Source organism: Branchiostoma floridae, chromosome 6, assembly GCF_000003815.2.
Source record: "Branchiostoma floridae strain S238N-H82 chromosome 6, Bfl_VNyyK, whole genome shotgun sequence".
Taxonomy (NCBI): domain Eukaryota; kingdom Metazoa; phylum Chordata; class Leptocardii; order Amphioxiformes; family Branchiostomatidae; genus Branchiostoma; species Branchiostoma floridae.
In genome coordinates, this window is record NC_049984.1 from 4656838 (window position 1) to 4675542 (window position 18705).

The 18705-nt window shown below is 42.7% G+C and overlaps 1 protein-coding gene across 1 annotated transcript; it reads right to left on the reverse strand.

Annotated features, from left to right (window-relative positions):
• Positions 1-1618: 1618 nt before the first annotated feature.
• LOC118417998 lies at positions 1619-18454 on the reverse strand. The gene is made up of 4 exons (XM_035823788.1): positions 18144-18454; positions 3308-4023; positions 2863-2974; positions 1619-1964 (listed from the first exon to the last, which is right to left on the reverse strand). The coding sequence occupies exons 1-4, from the start codon at positions 18310-18312 to the stop codon at positions 1684-1686; spliced, it is 1278 nt and encodes a 425-aa protein (XP_035679681.1). The 5' UTR covers positions 18313-18454; the 3' UTR covers positions 1619-1683.
• Between the last annotated feature and the right edge of the window lie 251 nt (positions 18455-18705).

Genomic DNA, 18705 nt, shown 5'->3' on the forward strand with positions numbered 1-18705 from the left:
GGCCATACGTGAGCTGATTTCGTGGCAAGCTTGACAAGAGGGAATACTGGTAGATGCTTAAAGTTTGAGATCTAGGGAATATCATTTAAGTTGTAAAAGGTAAGATGCAGCAATTTTTGTCTTTCAGGAGGTAATGCTAGTTCACCTTTATCTGCAAGGTAACCCCATTCTGTTGTATTTAAAAACAAATATTCAGAAATGCAATATGTAATATGATACATGTAATTCACAATGTTGAATATCTGGAAATTTCCATATAAAACTACCACAAAATATTGAACAGTTGCTCATGGAAAAAGTTAGTGTTCACACAACTTTCCCCACATAGGCCTTTTCTATATATATATATATATATATATATATATATATATATACAAGGCCACACTTTTTTGCTTTCTTTGTACTTGGACATTTTTGCAACAATAAAAATGGTAACGTTAAAAGATCAAGATAAAAACACAGGACTGGGAGGAAAATTAGCATCTGAATTCGTTCACTCCCTAAAAGTAAGTTCCTAAAAGTAAAAACAGACTTTTTCCCTCTAAACGTTTTCATTTTGATAATTCAATTCTATTTATCTGACAACTAAGAAATTTTAAATTAATTGGTATTCCCTATCATGGTTTTCTTGGCTGCACAGCCAAAAGCCGACACTAGAAACGTTGGCAACACTACGACTAGAAATCTTAACTCTCTGACAAAGCCCCTGTAGCTGGTACCTCTGTTTACCAAAATATTACTAGACTTCTCTCTGCACAAAAATACTGTACTCTATACATCATGTTCTCTATAGAGGGAAGCTGGTATTGTGTATCCTGGACAAAAACACTTTGAGTTTGTGACTGATCATTTTGACATGAAGAAAACACCAGAGATTCTCTACACTGTTAGTTCAAGATTGAATACCTTGGTTCACTTCCAAGGACTTCCAAATAAATTTTGTATAATTCATGAATAGGTGTAGCATTTTTCTTGAATATTTAGATCCGTAATGTTACTTTGTAACTTGACATAAGCAATTTCAACTACATTGTATTGATTGTCGAGAATGAAAGTTGCTGTAGATCAACACTTGAAAACAAATCATCCCAATGGCAAAGACTGCAAATATGATTGAAAGAAGATGGCCAATATTACATCAGTGATTTTCTTTTCCCCAAACCATGTTATTTTCCTGATTTCTTTGCTGAGGATATAACATCAACTCTCATAAGTCCACCGACGGCCATAATATTATAAGCCTTGTTATAGAGGCCTTCTCATGATTGTATTTAACATCTAAATATCTGAAGTGTATATACCTCAGGATTACTGATGCTGCATTGGTACATCTCTCTAAATCACTTTAAATCATTCTGTGTATCTTTTTCTTATGTGGCAATATTATGGCATCCAGTGGAAGAGCTGATGCTACATTTTGTTTGGCACTGTGACAAATCTTGAACGAAAACTGAATTTGTGGTGCAACAACATGTAGGCTTGCAACAATACATAAATAAAAGCAATAAATACACTGTTCTAAAGTGTTTAACAACGGCCTCTTTGTATGATACAGATTTGTCCTCTGCTCAAAGACATCAAGTTACATCTAAGAATGTATCATCTAAGAAAATCCTCAGTCAAACTCGAAGCATAATGCTTGAGACTTCAAGCATACTGATTTCTTCGATATCAGAATGAAAGTCAAAAGTCATAATGTCCTGATAAACACACTGCAATCTGCCGACACAGCTCAGTATCAATGTCCCTCTGGAAGAGGCAGGACAGGGTTGTGGTGGAAATCACTGCCTTCAGCGGCCTCAGGGCGATGCTCTTTTTCCGGATGAGGCTCTTCTTTCTCCGAGGGTTTATCGGGCACATGTAATCCTCTAGGTGCACGCCGTCTGTGAGGTCGCAGAACACGATACCTTTGTCCCGAAGGCTGTTTTTCCTGCTTTCGACAATGCAGCTTCCTGCCAGTGTGACTGAAAATGGTCAAAACGTTACATTAACTGTAACATCGAATCAGGGCTGTCTCCAGGACCCATCCCTTTGTCCTGGGATGTAATTTTCTTGTTGGGACGAGAAAAAATTTCAGCTCATTCCACTAAAATATCTGATCTTCATGACATTAAATAGATGAAAATATATTTTCGAAACTAGTCTGCACCTTTAAAATACAGAGGTTTGTGTTGGAGTGCTGTATTTAGAGATGCTGTATTCTGGAGATAAGAATTTCAAGCAGGAATTGTCAGTACAGTAAAAGCTGCCCCAATAGACCACCTAGGGGATCAATTAAGTGGACAGGATTATCAACGATTGTGTCAATGGGACAAATCATCTAAGGGACCACTAAAAAGGTCAAGTGGTCCTTCTGTACTGACAAATATAGGTTTTATGTTATTAGAAGCACCTGATTAGAAACAAATCACTATACTAAGGCCACACCAATTCTATTTGTTGTTTCTCAGATTTTTTCAGAAAAAAATTGGGTCGGTCGGTCGGTCAAAACAAAAAAATTTAAAAACAAAAATTTTGCAAAAAGTCGGGGGTAGGAGAGATCGAGGGGCTTACTCAAGTTACACAACAGAAATGACAACATTTAGGGGGTCCCTGATAGCAAAGTTTAAAGTTTGAAGAAAAATGATAAATGTACCATCCAAAATAGGCACGTACAGCTACTGGAATTTGAGGCCCATGAGAAAGGAGAGGAAGTAAAATTTTGTCAACACAAGGTGTGGCCATCAATTTGAACACTTTTTTCAAATCAGAAAAAATAGAGTTGGGAAATCTGAGAAACAATAAATAAAATTGGTGTGGCCTAATGGTTATCTATCATCTACAATCAATCAGTATAAAGGAGTGTGTGAAATTCAGTAATACCTGCAAAGTTCTCTGTATCCTGGGAGAGTTTCTGCATGTAGTCATGTAACGCCTTGAGAAGTTTGTCTGAACCATAACATCCATCGTCACTTGACAGTGTGTTAAGATTCACCTGGCCAAGAAATCGATAAATGGAGTTAACTTGTGAAAACCATAGATTGTGGAGTTGAGTATTGCCAGTTGCTAACATTATGAGCAACTGGATATTGATTTTAAAAAATCATAAAACAGTTCTTATGTTTGATTGTAGTGATAGGGAAGTACTGTACATGTACCTAGAAACTAGCTGCTCGCTGTATAAGAGTAACCAATAACAGATGTACAATACTTCTGGGCAGCCACAGTGGTTTGGGTGTCAGAGAAGGAGTGGCACTTGACATAAATCAAGTTAACTCAAACCCTGAGAAAGCAGACAAATAAAATAAAAACAGTGGACCTCACTTACCTTAACAATTCCATACTTTGCAAGCTCAATTCCTTTCAGGTCTTCCTCCTCTAAAACAAAAAGTACCACAGTTTTCACCGGTCTTCTCGGTCGGAACTCCATCTCGCAAAAAAACGACTGCACCCTTCCCCAGATTAGGTCCGGGATGCCACACGACACGTCCACGGTCACCACGCGCTCCGTTTGATGAAAGTACTCCAGAAACGCTTTAACGCTATTCTGGTAGAGCTCGTGCCTTCTACGCGTCCGCGACGTGTCCATCTCGTCGGTCTGTTGCTGGTCCACTTCGGGCATGTTGTCCGCCTGCTTCTTCTTACACAGGGCCTCCTCCACCTGTTTCAGCACGCGATCCTCGGGAATGGCAAGGTTAAGGGCAAAGGCACAGGGGTGGTGCTCCTCGAATTCCTCCATCTCTGCCGTGCAGTCCTTCATGAAGCTCTTGACCTTCAGGAGGAACTTCAGGTTTGGCACCATGTCGATCAGGAAGTGCTTCTCCGTGTCCGCAAATATCCTGTCTCCCATGAGCTTGAGCACCCAGTCCAGGGTGAGATGCGACGGATCCTCGCGTAGAAGACTGGACATGCTCTGCGTGTTCCGCACGTCGATCGCGTGCGAGACCCGCTTGGGGAGCTGGTGCAGGATGAGGTCCTCTGCCGACAGGAGGATGAAGCCGTACATCTGAATCAGCCGGTCGATCACGATGCCTTTCCTCGAACCTGCATGGAAGAAGTCAGTTTATGAGAATATCCATAGATTGCACCTATGGTAATTGCATCCTTAACACCGAAGCTGACACAAATGCAAGCTTTTTATTCTAAGGTGTCTTAAGATAAGAAAATAACAATATACAAGAAGTAGAGAATGATAGGACACCAAATTACTAGTTAATCAATGATTTTCTTCATTTTCTGCAAAAGCAATTCAGTATCAAAAGACACTTTGATTAATTTCATGTCACAAACTTCAGATCTTTTGTTTTGGATGGACGAGGCACAATTTCTGTCCATATACCAACTAGCACATTTCCATTGCAGGATGGAAGAACAAGTCCTCACGGAGACAGCCCTGGAAGATTTCTTCCTGTAGCATTAATTAGGATACAAAACTGCCCCGGGAAGTTACAAGGAATTCATTAAGCACAGTTGCTCTGATGAATAACAAGAAACGACCCATTTCACTGCCCAGTTGGGTTGCTTTTCCTTCCAGGCAGTTTATTTGATATGCAGACTGAGGTTTGATACCTGAGGCTATACTCCGTACATCTGACAGAAGGCTTACCTCCCATCTAAAGGATGAATGTAAGGTCCTAAGGAAAAAAATAATGTGTTTCCTGTTTCTGTCCAGAAAAGGGTGGGTAGGTAGGGATAATCTTTATTTTCTAGTATTTTCTTAGGCTGGCCCAAACTCTAGTGATACATATAATTACAATAGAGTAGAACGAAGTAAACTGAAATGCATCAGAACACTTGTCTTTCAATGTCAAACTTTAATGTTGTGTATAAATAGATATATTTATCCTTCATTCAGGGCTCCAGCCAGCGTCCGTTTTTCCGTCAATTGACGGAAATTTGCTGCGTCTGACGGAAAAATTTTAAAACCAATCCGTCAACCTTGACAGACAAAAATCCTTGGTGGAAGCTACAGGTGGCCGTCCACGGCCGTAAAAGCCACAACTGTTTGTTTTGCTATTGTTATGATTGTTGACAATGTGTGTCGGCGGCCTTTTGCATACGACAATCTCATTAAAACCCGTTTTTCAAGGTCTCAGTTCAGTCCTTCTCATTAATTTTTGCGGTTTTTGCGACGATCGTAATTGGCTGACGGAAAAAAATTTCGAGCTGGCTAAAGCCCTGCCTTCATTACATAGGGCAAGCATTTTGTTTTACTTCAATAGGAAGCAGACTGAATAAAAATTCTAACTGGAAGCTATGTGACTCCACTGCCCCCCCCCCCCCCCTACAAAAAAAGTCTAGGGTAGGCAGGTTTTCCTAGGGTAGGTAGGGAAACAGGACCTCTGTGAAAATTCAAGCGTCCGAAACGGCTAAGACGGCGTCTACAAGCGTCCAAAGGCGTCTGAGCGCGTTTCAAACTCTCTGGACGCGTCCATTGCAGTCAGAAACGGCCGCGAACACATCGTGAGCGTCCGGGCCGTTCTGTCCGTTTTTTTGTTGGACGCCCAGACGGCTGAAAGACGTCTGAGACGGCCGTCTGAGACGGCCACTGATGGGGCTATAAAATACTTAGGAACCCGACGCCCTCAGACGGCTTGCGTCTGTCCTTATCCCCATGGGAAACATGACGTTTTAACTTCTGCACATGCGCCAATTTCAGCGGGTGAATTCGAATTTCAGACCGTTGAACAATCCGGCGGTTGCAGGACATATGTTCAGAAGGTGACTATTTCTGTGGATTTTATGTCTGTTTGTTAAAATTTTGCTTACTTTTAGACCAAGGACATCACGTCTAGAAGTAGCAGTTGATGTTTCTACGACATTGTGCTGAGGTTGGGTTTACGGCGATGACTTTATTCGTTATTTATACTAAAAAAGAATGTACAAAAATTATTTGTCGTGCGCCGACAAGTGGGATAAATCATACTACTTACCTGAAGCAACTGTGAAACGTAACGGACAGGAGAAATCACAGATGCCGTCAAAAGAAGCAGCGTCCTTCCGTTAGCTGACTGTCGATACTTTGCTGGCGCCGGTAAGTGAATACTCATTTTATTCTTATTTTTGTACAACATGTTGTTGCAAAGTTTGCCGACGACGGTTGCAAAGTTTCGGTGCCCTCCCCACATACGCAAAGGAATGATAAAATTTAGGATCTTACTTTGATGCCACAAAATAAAAAGACTTATGAACACGTTGTAAAATACTTGTAAAAAATATCTGTGGTTTCGATTAAGAATGATAATGCTGTTAAAATGTAGATTTAGACAACAGATAATGAGATAGCACCTACCGATTTTGCTGTCAATGAAATCGGCCCTCCCAACTACTAGGGGTTGGGAACTTATGAAACGGACGAATTTGTTTCGCTACCGCGAAATAAAAATGACATATGAGCTTTGTAGAAAATGTATTGCACATTTACAATGTATCCAGTCTTTAATTAAGACTATTGTGATTAAAATGTACGATAGAGAATTATAAAACGTCCTGTATTCACCCTTGATGTTATGTGGACTCGTCCATTATGATGTGCGGGCGGCACGGCGGCACAAAGAGCCGCGGACACGATTGAAGGTCGGATTGAATTTCATACATGTAGCAAAGTTTATCAAACGCCGCGAAGTATGTCTGAATTTACGAAGAAATTTGTTCAAGTTGCGTTTGATTTTAACTAAACCTGACGGCCCGGTCGTGGGTGGTCTTCCACTGCCTGGTTGAATATTTGTTTGTTTGGTATGTGGCAACGCTTGTCCCAACAGGCCATAAAATTATAGCCGTGACCGGACGGCGTCAGAAACGGCGTCCAGGCAGCCGTCTACGCACGTTCCAAATTAAATGCACCGGCCCGTTATGAGTTTCTACCGTACTGCCTGACTAACTAAAACTGTGTCTTGAAGAAAAAAATATTTTGCTAGGAGTTTGGCCCAGATATTAACCTTTAATAATATAGCGATGACTGCCTCTTGGCCTTTCATTCCATTTTCTGTCGAATTTTACGATCTGTACCCCCCGTGGGAAGGCGTGGTGGAGGCTACCGCCCGTACCAGCGGCCTGGATTACGCCGTTTATGCCCGTCGCAATCGGCGTCCGATCCGTCCCAGCAGCCTGGATTACGTCATTTACGTCCGTCGCAATCGGCGTCTGGTCCGTCCGCAGAGACGTCTGTTCCCAGCGGGGGGGCCGCCCGACGAAGCGCGGGAGCGTCCGGCTGCCCGCTTTCAGACGCCGTCTCGGACGTCCCGAACGTCCGACCGGACGCGTCTAAAGTGCCAATCTAGACGCGTCCGAGCGTTTGTTATGCCGTTCGGACCGTCTTGGACGTTTCGTCGGGCGTTCAAAAGCCCGTCCCATGCCGTCCGCCGCCGTAACCGTCCAAAGCGTCCCAATAATTTAAGACGCCTTGGACGGTTGTCGCAAACGGCGTTTCGCCGTCTGAGACGCTTGAATTTTCACAGAGGGAAACACAACATTTTCTTTCCTAAGCCTAATCCGTAACCAGAACATGCCTGTAAGGGGCGAGTCTAACCCCTGACCCCCAAGTCCACAAAAATCTAGACCCAGAAAATCATGATGGAATATGGATTGAATAAAATAAGGCACATTTATGAGTCTGCATTTATGGCCAGCCCACGATGCCTTATATACTCATTGCTCAAACAGCGCATGACCTAACATCCATTGGCATAATACCGGCAGTAATACTTATACCGGCAAATGACATAAACGATAAATTTTCGGTGATCCACTAGCGCAGCAACAGTAATTTCCGAGGTATGCACACTTCAGACATCCACGTATTTCACACATTTTCAAAAAGGCTTCGAAAACAGTGCATTCGAAGACAACAAGGCCAAAAGTTTTCAGTTCATTTTTGGGGCAGGCGAGCTCGTCGTGGGACGAACACACTATCACGTTCATCGCAAGATCTGTAGATAATCACACATGCTCACGGCACAAGATGAGCATGATTCAACAGCAATCTTGAATTTCTTTTGGTGACCAACAACTCGTGTAAAAGTGTGAAGAACCGTTGCATTATCGCCCGGATCTACGGCTGAATGGGTCAAATTGAACGTACGCCGCCATTTTTCCCGCCATCTTTAATGCTACGCCAGCAGTAAAGTTTTACGTCATAACGGTTGTGACGGACCAAAATTAAATGAAAATTCTTGATAGTATACGCCCATTTTCTCATGACTTTTTGTATGCTCACGCAGGTTTTTGTTTTGTGCAATTACTAACAGGAAGGGAAGGAACAACAGAGGATGTATAAAGGTACATAGCGGCAGTTAATTGTGCCGTGCTTTGTTCTGCCGGTATTATTGCACCCCCTTCCAACCACGCGCCCGTTCTCCGTGCAATTCCGCGGTGTGTTCCAATTACGATATTATGTTTTTAGCAGGGCAAGAGAGACAAAAAAAGATACACGGAAGAAGTGGCAAAGGTAAGCTGTAACAGCAACATGTAACTTGAGAAAATGATGTGTTGATCATTTGCCAAATTAGTATTGCTTGAGAAATTGCAGCAAACCTGCCGGTATTATGCCAATGGATGTTAGTCCTAGCTTGCAGTTAACAGCGCAATTTATGGTTGATGATTACAATGATCATCATTCAATCTGAATCAATCAACCCCGGACCTTATATAAGTCATATCATTAGATGGAGGTAACTTGATTTTATCAATATAATATTCCAGCCTTTTGGGACTTAAATAAAGCAATTAAACTACAGGATGTTGCTTGGGGATAGTACATGGTTAACTTTGGCCTTTAATATATAAGTCATATCATTAGATGGAGGTTACTTGATTTGATCAAATGAAATGGATATCATATTTCAGCCCTTTGGGACTAAAAATATAGCATACTTTAGCTACAGGATGTTGCTTGGGGATATGTAGAAATGTAGAAATACTGGAATAAGATGGAAAGATCACCGGAATACGGTGCATTGCATATTGCAATTCTTTTCTGATACAAGTATAAGGAAACTATATGGCACATTATCTATAGACACGAATCACATAAGGTGTGTTCAGGGAATGGCCTTTAAAAAAAGCTTAATCCATTCAATATTTCTGCAGGCAAACCTATGACATTTGACATTTCGGATGCTAAATATAGACCGTCAGATATCAAGCAGTCTTTGAACTGCTGAAAGGCACCAAATCCAGAAATACATTTGACTCAAAAGATGCGTCAAATCATGTGAAGTTGTGAATAGATCTTTGACAAGTCTTCATATGCAGGGCTAAGAATACCCACATTGTAACCTGCACAGAAAATGTTTCTACACTGCATTCGCAGGTAAAAATATACATGCAGCCGAGTGTGGTATTTTCAACTTCATTTAAGAAGGAAAATATCTTATGCTTGGTATAATAAATCACAGTATTCTCAAACTCATGCATGAAGGCAGAAATTAATTTCCAAAAAGGTTTCTCTAATTGCAACTGACAACTAATAACAGTGTTACTGAAGAAGAAACAAATTTTTACTTTAGTCATGTATCTGTTTATGCTACATTCTCTAATTGGCATGCAATATAGATGTAGTCTCTACCAAACTCTGGGTCCCAGGAAAAACTGTAGAAATAGAAGAAATAGAGGAGTAAGCCAGCTGGAGAAATACAGCCGTGCATGACTGTTCCCTATAGCCAGCTATACTTCTCTGGCCGGCTTACTCCATTTCTACGTTTTTTCAGCAACCCGGAATTTGGTAGAGACTACATCAGTTCTATATTGCATGCCAATTAGAGCATGTAGCATAAACGGATACATGACTGAGGGTATCATGAAATTTGTTTCTTCTCCAGTAACACTGTCTATTGCAATTGGAAAAACCTTTTTGGAAATAAATTCTGGTAGAGACTATTATAGATGTACCGACAGTACCTTTATGATGTTATATATAATATGAAAACAAACCCACACATATCTTGATATGCTCCAATTAAGTCCAAAACATCTGCTCAGAAATCAACTACGCTGCTTCAAGATGTTGCAGCCTTGTTGTTTTTTTCCTGTGAAGTTTGAAGCTTTTGTTCCTTCAAACACAGACTGATAAAAAAGGGCTGCGCGCAGCTGCCGACCGTCGGCAGTACATCAAAGGGGATGACTTCAGAGTCATTGAGTTTTATTTTTGGAAGTTACGTGAGGTACCACCTGACGAGACTCAATAGTGAAGTTGAGGGGGTTAATCAGAAATTAATTGGACATCCAATCCAAGTGATAAACATATCAAAGTCATCATTACTCCATCGATAAGACTGCCACAGTGATAAAAATGTAAATCTTTATAAATCTAAGAGAAATACCAATGCAGCACTTAATCCCCAAGGTATGCATACTTAAGACATGTTGGTTTTCAAGACATTGTTGAGAAGGTCTTGATACAGGTCTATGAGTCTAACCAGCTTGAATATTTTTTCATCATTGATGCAAAGCAGGGCTCTAGCCAGCTCGACCTTTTTTCCGTCAGCCAATTCCCATTGTCGCGAAAACACTATTCCAGGAGTTAGAGAGACTGAACTGAGACCTTGAAAAACGGGTTTTAATGAGATTATCGTATGCGAAAGGGCGCCGACACACATTGTCAACAATCAGAACAATAGCAAAACAAACAGTGTGTGGCTTTTACAGCCGTGGACGGCGTCCCCAAGCAGCCTGCAGCTTCCACCAAGGAGCTTTTATCAGATTTTTGTCTGTCAAAGTTGACGGATTGGTTTTAAAATTTTTCCGGCACACGCAGCACATTTCCGTCAATTGACGGAAAAACGGACGCTGGCTAGAGCCCTGATGCAAAGACAACTTTTTCTTCTGGTCAAACAGGCTTCCACTGGACTACAGGAGCTACTGTAAATGCAGAAATGTTCGCAGTGGTTTTATGTTCACGGTTTTCGCGGTGACCACCACTATGACTGCGAACATTTTTCTATTATGGTATGAGACTGCAGTCTATGGTGCTACCGCAAACTTAAAACCACCGTGAAAACTCCATTTTCCCGCTACCGCGAAATTAGATCCCTGCGAACTTAAAGACATTTACAGTATGTGCATAGAATCTATCAGAGTCTGTCCTCCACGGTTCCATTAGATTTGATATTTCCAGACAGGCTTTATCACTTTCATCCCCATCAAAATGGCAGGGATCCTTATAAAAGCCACTAGATGGCCTCCTCTGTGCACTGCAAATCCCAGCTGACATTTAATACCGGAACCTGTATGCCCTTTTCCATATCTAAAGGCATAGACAAGCTGCCATATTTTCATTTCCTGTATTTTACACACCAAAAATATCTCGTTTTTCCTCATTCCTAACAACAAGGTGTCAACAATTTTTAAGCAAACTGTAGTGGCCCCTTCCTAAATCCTGCGTATTTCAGTTTTCTTCCCTCTTGTCAAGACCGATTGTTGCCATGGTAACGGGCCAAACAAGTTGTGGTGTCATTTTGCATGATTAAGATCCATCGAATCACACTAAGTTTAGGAACCCCCCCATACAGGACCTCGGGTATAAAAAGGGGTATCAAAAGCAACACATTACCGAAAAAATCTCTAAAATGTCATGCTCGTATATAAGGATCTCCTCTCTAGCTTCTATGTGGCTCAGTGTCTAAAGAGATATTGTATGCAAATTTGCACAAGTCATAGATTAGAGAAATACACAACTCTGCCAACATGACTGATGCATGTAATTTTCCTAATATTTATTTATTTGCTTGTTTGTTTGTTTATTTTGATCTCCAATTAGACTTTACAAATGCAAACATCAGTACATCAACGTGGATGACTTCAAAGCTATTGAGTTTTATTTTTGGGAGCTATGTGAGATACCACCTAACGTGACTCAATAGTGAAGTTATGCACCTAGACTTTAGAAATATGATTGGTTGATTGTGGGATTAAGTGGGTGGGTGACCGAGCGAGCGAGTATTGCTCCTGAAACAGCTGTCTGGCCCTGTATATGAGTCAATGTCCTATAGGCTATAAGTAGTGTTAGCTGTATCCGGTACACACATGTAGCAGATGTTTCCTAGGTCCATCACTAATGCTTCCAAATCTGCCGTGAGCCCCAATGTATTATATAAGTGTAATATAATGAATTATTGCATGACATGCCACATGTGTATTAGCAGATATAACATACAAGCCAATAAGGCCCACAGGCTGAATAAAAGTTCAAAACTTGAACTATGCGGCTCCAGATGTCTTTCTGAGGGATGACTGCAGTGTGCAAGATATCAGTAGCTTGAGGGATGAATCTACTCTACTATATAATACATGTACAAGCCAATAAACGATACATAAGTTACATTCTGAAGTGTTTGAACACATTCTGAAGTGTTTGAACACAACAATGTATGACTCTGAATACTGGTCAAAGTGTGACAGTGTTTTCCTATACCCGAGACTGAGTTGGAAGAAACACAGAACAAGCTTTGAAACAATTTCTCAGCTTTTGGTGGTGTACTGGGCAACCTTAGGTCATGCTATTGTCGCACAATTGCTGACTTTGGGCAATTTGTAGGACAAAAATGTACTAGTACATCTCCCGCAAAGTTTAACTGTCTCGGTACACAAAAAGCTGCTTTGCATCCATGTCCTTGGTTTGTTCCGTCACTGCCTGCTTGAAAATCCTGTGGCATCCAAAGTGTACGACGATCGCATGACTTATGTGAGCGCGCCCTTAGCTAGCTTAGTAAACATGATGTGCATGTATGTAGCCCAGACTGCTGCTAATGGTCTCATCTTTTAGTCATGAAAACAGATTCTCTTCATCTTCAACAGTTGATATTAGGGGTGGGTACCGGTACAGACAATTCAAGTCCAGATCCGGTTCAGGTCCAGAGGATCAGGTCCAGCTCTGGACCTGAACCTGGACCTGATTCAGTATGTGCAAACCTGTGATTGGGCGATACTCAAAACAATGGTCCATTTTGCTACAAAGAAATCTATTTGGTGGAGTTTTCGATTCCCAAAGACATTTTAAAATCCTTGAAGGCTAACTTCCTCTGTATAATTGATTGACTGTAAAACTTGGTATAAAAGACTATCAACTCTACTTCACTCGTTATTTTCTTCGACCAATAAGCCCTGAAACTGGTTGAATACCGGCTTGTATTATCTCTTCATTTTCTATCAGGTCCAACATTCGGTCCACAGAATTTTGAGGGGACTGGTCCAACAAGAAAAAACGGTGGGGACCAGATCGTACTGGTACCCACCCCTAGTTGGCACAACCCGCCGTACGAGCAATTTGTCTGTAGGTTGTTTTTAAGGCCACGTCCGCCACGTATTTCTGAAAACGTTCAGACTGTACAGGGCAGGCGAATCTGCAGCTTAAAAAAGATTTTCAGCAGACAAATCTACAGCCCGATGGCACACAAAGTTTTGCATGCACGTTAAGTTCTACAGCGTGTCTGCATGCTCCAAAATCCATTGGATTCCCTACGAGTTCGTACGGAGGCGGTACTTACCACTTACGGATCCCCAAAAGATTGCCCACGTTTTGGCACGTAGACAGCACTTATTTGCATGTACGGCGGATTGTGCTCTTAGCTAAAGGCAACCTGTATTCAAAACCCATCACAAAAATTGATTGGCCTGAGGCAACCTCCCTGAGAGTACTTGCAGTTGCAAGATCAACCTCTGATACTGTTATTCTGGTTTCCATGACAACTCGGCAAGGATAAGTCCCCTGGATTTCCATCCCCCCCTTCAATCATGCAAGATCATAGGGAAGAATAATGGCATTAGTCTGCATTACAATCTGCCCTTCTGATCTTTTGATCAAAATACATTGAGATACTGTAAATGCATTTAAGTTCGCGGGATTTAATTTCGCGGTAGCAGGAAAATGGACTTTTCGCGGTGGTTTTAAGTTTGCGGTAGCTCCATGCACTGTAGTCTCTTACTGCCATGGAAAAATGTACGCAGTGGTTTTAATTTCGCGGTGAGGCGGCCACCGCGAAAACCGCAAACATCAAACCACCGCCAAAGTTTCTGCATTTACAGTATACATTTGTATTCACTGAAAGCAAACAGTCTTCTGATCTTTTGACTTCTTTTTAAATATATATATGTAACGTTGAAGATTTTTAAAATCTCAACACAAAGATATGGTAATTTGAAAAGATAAACATTTCCTACTGGTTCCTTACATACAGATCTAGCAAAACGTAATTTTTAAAGTGAACTCGAGTAATGACGGTATAATAGCAGTGTGTTATGCCGTGTGCGATTACTGGTGTGACGAATATGTGAGAAATTGCCTCTCAAAAATGGGTAATTCATACTGTATATCATCTGTGTGTGTGGATGAAACTCACACATTTTGATCAAAACAACTCCTAGGGCCCATTTCTCTTTGGTCCTCCGAAGTAGAAGATGAAAACAATTCTCCTCTCCTCAAAAACAAGTGTCCTTTGAAAATTTGTCATCATAACCTACATATTAGTCTGTATTTATATTATCTGTATTACCGTTCCTACCCTTGGCGAACCCAAAGCTCCAACTATCCCCTCCCTTAACATCACAGTGGAGGGGGTAGCCAAACAGCTCTCCTGTCTTAACCCCAGCAAGGCCACAGGACCAGACGGATTACCACCTCGCCTCCTGAAGACCGTAGCCGAACAAATTGCGCCAATATTACAGGTCATATTCTCCCAGTCAATATCCACGGGAGATGTTCCTGAAGATTGGAGAACAGCTAACATCGCTCCAATCTTCAAAAAGGGGGACAGAACCTTGCCATCAAACTATAGGCCGGTGTCTCTGACATCGGTCTGTGGTAAAGTGCTCGAACACATCGTGCACAGCCACATGATGAAACATCTAGACGCTCATGGCATTCTGTCCCCTGCGCAACACGGCTTCAGGAAGGGTCTGTCCTGCGAGAGCCAGCTGGTGCTTACCCTCCAAGACCTGGCCAAGAACATGGACCAGAACAAACAGGTCGATGCCGCGGTGCTTGACTTTAGCAAAGCATTCGATACTGTGCCACACGAACGTCTGCTGAGCAAGCTCGAGCACTATGGTATTTCTGGCCTCCTTCAGTCTTGGCTTAGGGCCTTCCTTACGGAGAGAACCCAGAGGGTTGTCTTTGACGGTGGAACATCTAAAGCTGTCAAGGTCACCTCTGGAGTTCCGCAGGGTACTGTGTTAGGCCCTCTGCTATTCCTGCTCTACATTAATGACCTACCCGATTCCGTAGACTCACATGTTCGACTGTTTGCTGACGATTGCTTGATTTATCGAACTATCAGCAAGCCTTCTGACGCACAAGGGCTGCAGTCTGACCTCGATGCGCTAACAGAATGGCAAAATCGTTGGCTCATGTCGTTCAACCCCTCTAAATGTCACATCCTCCATATCACCCGTAAAAAGCACCCCATCATAACTCAGTACTCCCTCTGTGGAGAAGCCCTTAGGGACCGTACGGCGTTTAGTGAGGGGGGAGGGCCGGTCGTCAGAGGGTCGGGTCAAAAATTTTTTGGTAGGCCCTCCCCCCAGGTAAAAATTTTTTTGCTAGGCCCTCCCCCCAAGTCAAAATATTTTTGCTTGGCCCTCCCCCCTCCTATCAACTTTGAAAAAAAAATTCAAGACGCCAATGAAACACCGCGCTCCCATTTGGAAATGTGCTTTGCGTCATACTTTTTCATGATTTTCATCGCGAAGCAGATCTCTCACCCCTAGTAAAAAAAAGGAAAACAGAATGGCTCAAAATATCTGCTTATTAGAGGGATAAATATCTGCTTCATAGAGGCATAAATATTTGCTTTACAGAAGCTATTTCATTGTTTTGATATTAAAACAACACCTAAAAAGCATTTATATCTGGATTTCTAGCAGATTTGCGCCACGAAGCGGCGCGCGCCCCGCACCCTAAATTTACGTATTGCAAGCTCGCGGGCCTGAGCGGCTTGACGGAAACTATTTTCAATTTACATATATTTTGGACTTTTCCTTGGTTCTGTGGTGGTAATAACTTACGGTAAATCGAGGAAAAAATGAAAACCAAGACGACAGCACGATTTGACTAACCAAAACTGTAGTGGGGAGGGGGGGCGCCGACGCTGATTTTCCCACGGCGGGGTAGATCGGCAGCCTCTCTCTAGCCGCCGGCGGGTGTGAGAACGCAGACTTGCAGGAGATCTTTTAGAAATGCCACGCTTTTTTGCCACGATTTCCTGCATTGCTTTTTTATGGGAAAATTTGCTGGTCAAATGACATTTCTATGAAAAAAATACGACGGTTTCAAGTTTTTGAGAACGACGTTCCGAACACCATGTCTGGCGCGGCAAAGGCACAAAGAATCGCAAGGTAGGTCCGGGGAAATTTTGAAATCTTGACCCTCTTAAAAGCTATTTCCTTCAGTTTGAGGGAAATATTTTGCTGACAAACAAAGCAAACTTTAATGGCATTTCAATTTAGAAATACAAAATTGAATCCCCCTCCAAACACATTATCACGATGTCGGTCATCAAAGGCGCGAGTCCGGTCACGTCAAAAGGGATCCAGGGAATTTGCAAATATTTACCCACGAGCTCTGAAACGCCATTTCTTACATTTTGATGGTAATAACACAGGGGTAAATTTTGCTGGCAGACTAATCTAGAGTTTAATAACTGTAAGTGAAAAAGGTTTTCGAGGGCGTCATGCATAAGCCCCGCCCCCTCCCTTTCGCATTTTCACTGTGTCCCGAGCGCCGACCTTGGGCGATCCCTTGCAGAGGTCCAGAAAAATTTTGAAATCTTGAGCCTCTGAAACGCCGTTTCTTGGATTTTAAGGGACAAATTTTGCTGGCAGACTAAGCTATTTTTTTTTGCTTGGCCCTCCCCCCAAGTCAAAAATTTTTTGCTAGGCCCTCCCCCTGGCAAAATATTTTTTTGCTTGGCCCTCCCCCCCCTGGCGACCGGCCCTCCCCCCTCGCTAAATGCCGTACGGTCCCTTACCGGTGTTAAGTCCCACCCCTATCTTGGAGTACAACTGTCCGACGATTTGCGGTGGGACACCCATATCAACCACGCCACTAGCAAAGCTGGTAAGGTCCTAGGAGTCATTCGGCGCAACTTGACCCATTGTCCATCTAGGGTCAAGGCCACTTGTTACAAAGCGCTGGTACGGCCTCACTTGGAATATAGTGCCATCGTCTGGGACCCGTACACCAACAAAGGGATACAGGCGGTGGAGGCCGTCCAGCGCAGGGCAGCCCGAGTGACCCTAAATGACTACCGGCAGACTAGCAGCGTGACACAAATGCTTTCAGACCTGCAGTGGCGCCCTCTCTCCGAAAGGAGGAGGAACGCCCGCCTCACCTTTTTCTATAAAGTAGTCAACAATAATATTAACATAGACGCCAGCAATATTCTGAAGCCTGCCCAAGGGCGCACCCGGGGTAGTCACGACTTCAAATATCAACACATATTTGCACGCACCGATATCTACAAACATTCTTTTTTCCCACGCACAATTCCCGAGTGGAATGCCCTGCCTGGCACGGTTGTAAGCGCTCCCAACGTTGAGCACTTCCGTGCCAGGCAGGCGGCCTGCCCGCCCTAACCCGGGAGCCTCAGCTCCCCCCCCTACTTTTGCCCCTCACGGGGTCATTTGGGGGTATCCTATGCAGATGCAGATATTTTACTGGAAGCTATACTCATATCAAAACAACTCACAGCTACTTCCCAAGATGAAAGCCAAGGAGGTTATGACCGCATATAACCTAATATAACCTTCTTGATTAAAATGTAGCTGTAAATAAATAGCTCTCCAAGAATACTACCGACATATAACATCACATGTAACCTTATATATTAAGATACTATGGCTAATTTAAAGGGACAATTATTGTCCAATAATTAATTCAATTTGAAAACCAACGAGCGCAAACGCACTGGGCGACTCTGAAGAGAAAGACCTTAGTTTGGATCGTTAAACGTTGAATAAATATTTTACATTGTAACTCTAAAGCTTTGTAGAATAAGATTACGATACGTTACGTTATATAGGATAACGTTACCATGCATAATCTTTAAATTTTAATATAGCTAAATATATAAACTATATGATTATAGTTGTCGTGTGCGTTTAGACCAAGGGCGTTATATATTATAAAACGTCTTATATAATGCCCTTGTTCAATTCAGACCCAAACAACTCACCGGGTCCGCCGAAGATGAAGACGATCTTGTGCTCGTCCTCCCGCACCGGCCTGACCGCGGGCCCCACGCGGATGCTCACCTTGGGGCGGCGGAACATCCTGCCGCGGCCCCGCTCGCGCTCGGCCCCGCTGCCGTCCCGCACGTAGCCTCGGCTGGGCGAGCAGCCCATGACCGGGCTAGGCACCGCGGTGGTACGGCGTAGCTCACAGTTTTCCCGCGGCGCTTTCTTCTGAAAAGCTGGGATATGATTCAGGAGGATGGACGGCCTCTGTTACGCCTCCGCGCGCTCTACGAAAACAACACCGCACTGATGAAAGTGAAAGTGAAGGCATATGGCATGATGGGAGATCTGGACGATTCCTTTCTTTTGCTGGGCTCAGAGAGCTCTGTGCTGGGCTGGATTGGAGAAGGAATATATGCTTACAGTAGTAACGTTACATGTATTATTAAAAAAAAAATTCAAGCGAAACATACGGCTTGTAGCATTTCTGTTTGGAATGGATTCCATACTTTCCCGCAAATTTGAAAAAAAAATTCATTACACATGTATTTTTTGTCATAT

Bases quoted from the DNA above. Each gene is read 5' to 3' on its own strand.
- LOC118417998 (XM_035823788.1), bottom strand. From the start codon at position 18,312: ATGGGCTGCTCGCCCAGCCGAGGCTACGTGCGGGACGGCAGCGGGGCC. The intron at 4,024-18,143 runs GTGAGTTGTTTG...TCTTCCATGCAG, and splicing joins CTTCATCTTCGGCGGACCCG to GTTCGAGGAAAGGCATCGTG. The intron at 1,965-2,862 runs GTATTACTGAAT...GACCATTTTCAG, and splicing joins GGATACAGAGAACTTTGCAG to TCACACTGGCAGGAAGCTGC.